The 9,706-nt window shown below is 37.0% G+C and overlaps 1 protein-coding gene across 1 annotated transcript in view; it reads right to left on the bottom strand.

The window, feature by feature from the left end:
* Window positions 1-9,706, bottom strand: part of UNC5D (unc-5 netrin receptor D) — a 438,337-nt gene that overhangs the window by 27,428 nt on the left and 401,203 nt on the right. The window contains exon 17 of the mRNA XM_042783659.1: window positions 7,441-7,605. Coding sequence (XP_042639593.1) covers window positions 7,441-7,605 — 165 coding nt within the window. The remainder of the gene's footprint in view (window positions 1-7,440; window positions 7,606-9,706) is intronic.

The raw sequence follows: 9,706 nt of genomic DNA, 5'->3' as shown, positions 1-9,706 counted from the left end.
CTGACTGTAAATTAATAAAAAGTGAGATTCTTATTGATGGAGCTCTGGTGGCCTAGTGCCTAAGGCATTTGACTGCTAATCAGAAAGAAGGCTGAAGGTTCAAGTTCACCAGCCACTCCTCAGAAGGAAGATTGGGTGATCTACTTCTGTAGTGATACCACCTTGGAAACCCAAGGAGAGGTCACTATGAGTCAGATTCAACTTGATGGCAGTGAGTTTGGTTTGGTTTTTGCATCATTAGTGAGCCTGACCTAAACAGGCAATCCCTAAAAAGAAACAAGAGATAGCTGTTATCAGGAGGAAACACTCCTGCTGGCCTGGAATGAAGTAAAAAAATACATGTTGTGAACTGCCTATAAAGGATAACATATGACTAAGATATGAGGGTGGCCTCTAGGAGCTGAGATTGACCCCTGGCCAACAGATAGTAAGAAAATTAGGACATCAGTCCTATGGTCACAAATAATTGATTTATTTGAAAAAGATGGAAAAGGTCTCTGAGCTCAAGATGAGATCAGAGCTCCAGTCAACACTACCTTGATTTCAGTCTTGTGAGATACTGAGCAGAGAACCCAGTTATGCTGCGCTTCAACTTCTGATGTACAAACTGTGGGATAATAAATGGTTACTGTTTTAAGCTGCTAAATTTGTGGTAATTTGTTATGCAACAGAGAAGTAATCTGAAAGGCAATGTAAGCATCAGATCTGAGATTGGGATAGAGGGCTAGTCAAGACTGTTCAAACTTCAAGAAACAATTCTTCACTTCAGGAATTTGAATTCTCTTTTTCTTCAAGTCAACACGTACCCTCCCTGAACTAATTTCCTTATGTGATCCATGTCTTGATATTTATTCTCATGTTTAAATGTAGACATCCCACCCAAGGCAGGCCTTCTCAGGTAGTACTCCAGGTTCACACAGCTAGAAATTATCAGATTTGGTGATTCTTACTTTCAAAAAGTTGCTAATTGAGAAAACTGGGCTATGCAGAGATTATATTAATGATTGATAATGCTTTTAGTCTGTGACATAGCTGAAACAAGAATTCTGATATCCTAATTCCTAAACTAGTACTCATTTGACTACACCACCCTGCCTCAGGATGAGTATACAGAAATCTACTACAAAGAGTAGTGTGGTTAAGAGAAACACTCTCATAGTGATATAATCATTATGTTTCAGAAAATTAAAGTAAGAAAGGCTTCCTGGAGGAGGTAATTGTGTTGGCCTCGAAGGATATGTGATTACTTGGCACTGACTGACTGGATGGATACTTAGTTATTGCAGGCAGAAAGGACAATTCTGTTTCCATATAATGGATGGCAATAAAATAAACCACCTCAAACATCTTACGGCATAACGTAGGTTACAAGATACATAATTTTTTTATCATGGTTTGTAAAATTTCTCCTAGGCTCTAAAATGCAAATCAAGTTAGAATCACTTCCTTGAATATATTCTGATTTGAAAGTATGGTAGAAATGGGACAGGGGAAGGCTGCTGAGGAAGGAGAGTGGGAATTCTATCCAAGTTAACATGGTAGTAGTTCTCATTGTAAAATAGCACCTGAGGGTGTTAACCAGAGCAAACGTGGTTTGTCAATGAAACTGAAAACATTGAGTTCTCATGCCAAAGGATCATAGTATATAGAGAATTGGCTCATGAAATCCTCATGGCACCTGTGAATTGTGGACTAAATCTGTCTTTACTGTTGGATGAAGAAAGACCACTTGATGCAAGACATCTTCAGAAAAAAAAAAAAAAAAAAACTGACCAAAGTGGTCATGTTTCAAGGTGAATAAAATTTTATGTGAGACTGAGTCTAAAAGGAAATATTTTTTTTTTCTATACTACACTTTAATGTGGGCACCTATTTCACTCATAAATTGTCCAAATTTAAATGATTTCCATGCACAAGGATGACACTTTATGTAACATTTATGATATGTTCTAAAAGACATCTGGGCCAAGTAATAAGAATCCTGTAGATACATCACATTTTCTGATTGTTTAAATTAAATATGCAGAGGAACAGTAGATTTTCATGTTCTGCAGATCTGAGATAAGCGGCTGCTACCTGGTTAGCTCAGGGAGTTGTAAATCAATGAGAAATCCCAAGAATTCTACCTATTCTGTAACAGACAAATTATCCCCAACTTCCACCACTTCAAGAAGATAAGAGAATTGCTTGAAGGGAAAATTGTAACATGCAAGATTGTCATTTAAGTTGCTTTCACTGAAAAAAAAAAAAAAAAAAACTTCTATAATATTACATTAGTAAGAAATGAGGACATAAATTTTTGGGGAATCTTTCCTTCTCTTCAGTACTAGCAAACTCATTTTGTTCCAGTCTACAGTTTTTAGACTGGCCATACTCTTTTATAGAATATCAATTGGAAATAATCACTATGAAATACAATTGGGTTAAATTAAAGGGGGACCAACTTATAATTATAAATTGACATAATAATGACTATTGTAAACAACAAGAAGGATATATTACCTTTACCACTGAAATGATTTTTATGTGTTAGCATGAGATGAATGATTGTGTTTATTTGGAAGAGCACTTATATTAGAGGCATAAAGAAACATGATGGATATGATGGGGAACATAAAGAATTAAATGCTTTCAATTAGAATGATCAGTGCATTGATGTAGATATTTAAAAATCGATATCATGATATGTTAAAAATATATGTAGAGGGATCTAATAACTCTTTATGGCTTCATCATAAGAAAGAAAATCCATTAAAAGATAGTTGATACTAAAACAATCCATTAAATTAAGGATAGGCAGTGGCATCTGTGATTTCTTTTCTTTTTGAGGGGACAGATTGAGAAAATAAAGTAAAAAAAAAAAAGTTTCTTGAAAGGTTCAAGCACTTTCTTCCATATTGTTTTTTAGTTTAATTAATAAATCATTTAGTAACTTATTCAAACTATCCAAATGCAGTCTTTTTCAACCTACTATCCTTGAAGTATGATGTATTTTAACAACTGAATTATTATTTCTAACTCAAATTGATTAATATAACTCACTTCTAAAATTTACCCTGCCTCCTACCCAAGTAATCTCAATTTGTCAAGGAGCTCAGTAGTGGTTAAGGCATTTGCCTGTTAACCAAAAGGTCAGTAGTTCTAATCTACCAGTTGCTCCATAGAAGAAAGATGATGCAGTCTTTATCAATAAAGATTTACAGCCTTGGAAACCCAATGAGTGTCTCTATGGATCTGAATCGGCTCAATGGTGGTGAGTTTGGTTTGGTTTTTGGTTTATCTGTATCTTCACTTTTGTTTTAACTATATGCCACAAAAAATAACAAACAAACAACAGAAAAATACAGACAAGTAATTTTAAGATGAAAAGGACAATTTTTATTCACTAGATATATCACTAAATGCATGCTTTTACTGGAGTCAGACAATCCCAGGGTTGAAAGGACCTTGAGTGGTCATTCAATCAAGACTTCCATTTGCAAGCACATCTACCTGTAGGGAACCTATACTATTCTTGAAGATCTTGGAACAGATACTTGTTCTAGTTCATTACACAAATGGCCACTTAAATTCAATCCTTTTGTAGTCTTGAAGAAAGAGCCTCCCAATTTTGATATACTTTATTGTACTTCAAGACAAAATTATTGCTACTTTGATGCGTATTTCTAATGCTCTGGTAGCATAGTGGCTAAGACACTTGCCTGCTAACCAGACAGCTGGCGGTTCAAACCCACCAGCCACTCCTCGGAAGGAAGGTTGGGCAATCCTACTTCCGTAGTGATACTGCCTCGAAAACCCAAGGAGGGGTCGCTATGAGTCGGGTTTGACTCAATGGCACATAACAACAACAACAACATGCCTCCAAATCACAATATGGACAAAGCCATACAGTGAAAAGTCTGATCAAGTAAACAGGTTTGATTGGAATCCTGATGCAGTATAGTATGATAGTCAAGTCTTGAAATCAGGAGTCTTAATTTGGAACTCTGGTTCCCATCTCACTACTCCATGAATTTAGGCAAGAAAATTGACTTCTTTGCCAATGATATACCACATGAAATTGTGATAGCAATAATACTTAGTTCACAGAATTTTGATGGTTAAATGTCAAATGTGAAAACACTTGGGACAGTGCTTGAAATATAGTGACTTTCAAAAGTTCAATTTGTTTAAGAAATTAAATTCATTTAAGGAATACAGTTTATTACAAAGTGCTAGAGATATGCTGGGCTAAATTCCTGCAATAACATGTAAAACAATTAATAAAATGATCCTTGACAGGATCAAAATATTACTGAAGCTTCTCACATGAGTAGCCTACAAATTATGTGACTATGTAGCTCAATACTGGGCTTTATCTAAATATTTTGCTGATGCTTGCCTCCTATTACCAAGAAATATTGTGATGCCATCTTCACAGCATTTCAAAGAGACTGTAAACTCATGAAACATTAGAAAAGGAATTGAAAGCTAAGGAAAGAATTGTGTTTATTAGTTAATTTCCCTCCAGGTACTTCAAGAATTTATTTAAGCAAGAAGCAAAGATTCCAGGATGGACTAACTCTATCACATTCCTGTTTACATAAATATCTTATATTAGCAGAAATTGCTCTCCAATACCCAAGTACAACAACAAAAAATTAAACCTGGAATTTTTAGTTGATCTGTTAACAAACAATCTGTATCAGAGACAAAAAAAATCCTTTCCATTCTGCCTTTTCACACTTGCTTCTGAATACCAGCTCTTCTTAGATTTTTCTTTGGCTTTGATTTTAAAACATTTCTACAATTTTACTTTACTTTAAAATGTATTGTGTTAAATATGCCATTTCTATTCAGGAAGGAAGCTGTAAAAATATCCTACCCTAGGTTTCTTGATCTACCTTCACTATCAAAGCCATTTTAGCATGTAATGCTAATTGGCATTAATGTATGCAAATATGGTATAAACATGCCAGTTAAGACAGCTATCAATTTTGAGGCACAATAGTTTGGAAAGCCATCCACTCTTCAGAAAACCTATTTGGGGAATTAGCAATAGCCAATTAGGAATTTGCATAAACAATGAATTGAAATGAGAATAGAGAGAAATGATTGTTACAAAACTTCAACTTTTCAAAAAAAAAAAAAAAAGAAAAAGAAAACAACCTGAAATTGAATTGTATGTATGTAAATGTGTTTAACCTGCCAAACCAAAATTATTCATATATATAAATCTACCCCCCCATAAAAAAACCCACAAAATCAAGTTGCTGTGCAGTCAATTACAACTCATTGCGATTGCATTTGTTTAAGAGTAGATCTGCCCTCCATAGGGTTTTCAATGGCTGTGATCTTTGGGAGGCAGATTACCAGGATTTCCCTCTAAGGTATCAGTGGGTGGATTTGGGCCACTAACCTTTTGGTTCTTTGGTTAGCAGCCTAGTGCTTACCTATTTGTACCACCCAATAACTTTTATTTTTCTAACTTTTTTTTCTGTGTGTGTGTGTGATTGGGGTGAAATTTTACAAAGCAGATTCATTTTACATTCAACATTTCATACACATTTTGTTTTATGAAACTGGTTACATTTCGCACCTTCCACTCCCTCCCTGTGGTTTCCCTTTCCCTGTGTCCTTCTTGCCTATGCATTATTGCTTCCTTAGCTTTCTCCCTGTGCAAATGCTGCCCTTCTGCCCTATCATGGTTGATTCTTCTAAAGAGAACATCTTCCTGGGGTAGACGTTCAGCTTGTAGGCCTGTCTACTGTTTGGCTGAGAGTTAAGCCATGGGAGTGAGTATAATTCCAGGCACAGAGTGTGACTTGGGACCATAGTCTTGAGGATTTCATCAGTTTCTCTCTGACCAGTAAGCATGGTCTTTTTTTTGTGATTTTGAGTTTTGTTCCACATTTTTCTCCCACTCTATCCACTATCTCCAAGTGTGATTCCTTTCTGGGTGGTTGTTATTGGTAACCAGGCACTATCTAGTTCTTCTGTCTCAGGATCATATAGGTTGAAGTTTTTATGGTCCATTAGTTCTTTGGACTAATGTCTACATGTGTCTTTGATTTTCTTCACTCTTCTTTGTTCTGGTCGAGGAGATGTATGTGTATGTGTGTGTGTGTGTGCATACATAGATATAGGGGAATAATAAAATATGTGTTTTTCCTATATTAGGCAGCAATTACCTCAAATTTGCTAAACAAAAACATTACAACCTACCCCTTAACTCTACCACTTTGCTACTCTCTCCCAGTACTCCCAAATAATCACTGCAAAAGGAATGCCATTGTCCTATTATCTGCTCTATAAACTCAAATTCAGAGCCATGGAGTCATTTAGTGGCTTATGTCAAATCTAAGCTATGGCAGAAATCAGGTGTCTTTTTGCAAAAGTTCCCAAGTGATTTCTCATTTGATAACCATTTTAATTCTGCCCTTCAGTAACGATATGATCTTAGTCAAGTCCCTTCACCTCTCTGCATTCCATTTCCTTGTTTTGTAGAGAAAGATTGATATATACCCTATCTTATATTATTGTATTGATGGATGTAGGTTTAATAGAAATGTGGATGTAAAGAACCTGAGCATGGAGGTCATGAGAAATTACAGAACACCAAGGAGCCAAGGGATTAAGACTAAATAACACATATAGTGCAGAACTAGCTAGAATGAGCAGAAAACAGCCTGATGGTGACATTGTTCCTCTTTATGATATGTATTTCAACTGTACTAACTGGATTTATCCAGTAATGAATCTTAGCTGATATGTCAAGCCAACCAGGGTCAATGACACTATCTGTGGTTGTGTATAAAGAATCTTGTGCCATCTTCTTCACAGAAGCAAAATGTGGCACAAACAATTAAGTGCTGGGCCACTAGCCAAAGTTCAGTAGTTCGCGTCCACACAGAGGTGCCTCCAAAGACAAGCCTGGTGATCTACCTTCAAAAACCTATGAAGCAGTTCCACTTTATTGCACACCTGGGATCTCCATGAGTCAGAATTAACTCAAAGGCAACTAACAACAACAACAAAGCTCTCTGATGGGCTGAATTTCCTTAACCAGCCGGAAACTCACCTCCCTGTTCACTTGATCAGTTGTCATTGAGTTGATTCCAACTCAACAAGAACCCCAGATGAGTCAGAGTAGAACTGTGCTCCATAGGATTTTATGGCTGATTTTTCAGAAGTAAACTGCCAGGCTTTTATTCCTAGGCATCTGTGGATAGTCTTGAACCTTCAACTGTTTGGTTAGAAGCTGAAAGTGTTAACCATTTGCACCAGCCAGAAACTCACTTAACCTCAGAAAAACCTTTAGTTTGCCTTATCAGTAATGATGATTAAGAGTTAGTACATTTTGATGCTTTTTCTCAACTTGTGTATTAAGACTGAGAAAGCGTTGTTATTCTTATTGTCTTTCAGAAACAGGATCAGATAACCTGGAGACCAAGGACTCACCTCTAGAATTGATGTCTGCACTTGGAGGATCTGTTCATGGCCTTTCAGCTGCCGGATGCAGATCTTGCAGGACAGCTGGGTGGTGGTGGGCGTGTAGCGCTCCAGGGAGAAGGCACAGTGCAGGGGCTGCCGGTTACTGCACCACACGCGGGAGAACGGGACCTCCTGCAGTGGAGATGGGGGAAAGAAGAGGGGCATGGTGTGCAGAGCCCAGCTGAGATGAGCAGAGAACAGGAGAGACTTAATAGCAATAATGATGATGATGATGATGATGATCACAGCAGAGATAATTGCCTGAGTGACTTTGGCAGAATTGTTGTAGAAACAATGTTCCAGCATATGTCTAGCAGCACAAAAGTAATTAATGTCAATTCCAATTGATAACATTTAAATTCCAAAACCACACTGCAAGAGCTGAGATTTCACTTGTGACACACACAATTAGAAAGAAAACCATTTACAGTTAATCATCATTTTTTCTGTTTGAAAAATGTTCTGCTTTAGAAGACATACATGGTCCATCCTCCTTCCTAAATCTGAGGTAGGATGTATTCTTTTGACTTAGATGAAAGTTATGCTAAAGAACTGGTTGACTGAATTAATCCCCACACCACAAACTCATACAGGAAATTCACACAATATTTCTAATCCAGCATAAAGTTTAATATCTGCTGGAATTTCATATACACTAACCCAAAAGGCTACCACAGAAGAGTCTAATTTGCCAACTCCTCATTCATTCATCCATTCCACAATTGTGTATATGGTTCTTGCTAATGGCCAGACACTGTATTATTGGTTTCTCATCAGATAAACAATAAGGAACAATAAACAATTAGGCTTGGTACATGCCCTCATGGAATTTACAGGCAATTTAGTGGCAAAAGTAATTTCTGTTATAGGAAGGGTACAAAAGAATGATACAATCTATACAGATCACCTTTTTCCCAATACCAGTCAGTTTCTGACATTGATTGTGCTGTGCTTAGGCTTATGCAAAGCATAGGACAGCCATCAATATTCTTTCATGTATTAAATGGTCTCACCTTCCTACTGAAATCAGGATGGGAACTCTTAGCAATGACCATATACATCCAACCTCTAGTAATCTTCATCTTTCCCCCCCTTTTTTCTCACCTCATTAATTTGCACCTTTACCTTTGCTATAAATATAATTTTCTCAAACAATAAACTGAAAAGGTAACAAAAGTTTTATCAAGTTTGAAAGCCTGGCACTCTGAAGTATGACTTCTATTGAAGCCAGTATGTGGTATGAGACTAACAGCCATGATTAAAATCCAGTCTGTTCATATGGAGGAACTATGAGTTATTCAGCTGAGCTCTAACTTGCACACTGGTTTCCATACCTTGCTTTCTAATCTTCCCTATAAAAAAATCCCACATATCTTGATCATGGATATTGCTCAGGGAGAGCCAACAAGGAGGAATGCGTTGTAGATTTGAACACACTTGAAGAAAGGAGAATGTAAGAAATTAATCAAACATTTACTCTTACCTTGCATCTCAGTCACCAATGAAAGGTTAACCCTGAGCCAAAGAAAAGGAAGTGGACCTTTGTCTCAGGAAGTGTAGAAAAGGACTCAGAGAAGGCTTTGTGTATGACACTAAGTGACATTTTATTGACATTTCTGTCCAAAATGTGGTCTGTTAGTACTCAAAACTATCATTCCATTTGCAATTCACTTCTAAATGTCATGGGCTAGAAGCCTACAGACTAGGTTTCACAGATTCCTTTGCCAGCAGGGTTCAAATTTCAAATCTGCAATCAGACGAATTCATACTAGACATGAGTGGGAGAAGAGAAAGCCACTGCTGCTCTTCTAGCACAAGCAGGAAGACCCAAAGGCTTTGACAGCTAACACATGTGAGGCTTGCAGGGGCTTCTGCACTTTCTCCTGAGAATTATCTGCTTCAATGCTCTTGTAGTTTTCTGAAATTTCTGAACTTGCTGGTTTGCCAATATCATTGGTGGTCTTCTCTCTCTCTCACTCCCCAAGCCCATCCAAAGGTTTTGTAAGCACATCAACACTTTGATTACATCTCTCTCTAGTTGGAATATCTTGAGTGGTTTCTGTTTTCTTAGTCAAAATAATTATCTAATGAAACTACTATAGATTTGATGTTCCTTTAGACAACTATATGAGCTGGTAAACAATGAGATGTACAACTCATGGTTTCCACAGGGTGGCTGTCATCTACGGGGAACCCTGGGAGAAGCCCTACACTAATGATCACTAAGGAGGTT

This window comes from Orycteropus afer, unplaced genomic scaffold (genome assembly GCF_000298275.1).
Source record: "Orycteropus afer afer isolate SDZICR_OR568_19922 unplaced genomic scaffold, OryAfe1.0 scaffold00024, whole genome shotgun sequence".
In the NCBI taxonomy this organism is placed as follows: domain Eukaryota; kingdom Metazoa; phylum Chordata; class Mammalia; order Tubulidentata; family Orycteropodidae; genus Orycteropus; species Orycteropus afer.
The sequence above is the reverse complement of the archived record's forward strand: the minus strand, read 5'-3'. Positions and strand labels throughout refer to the sequence as shown.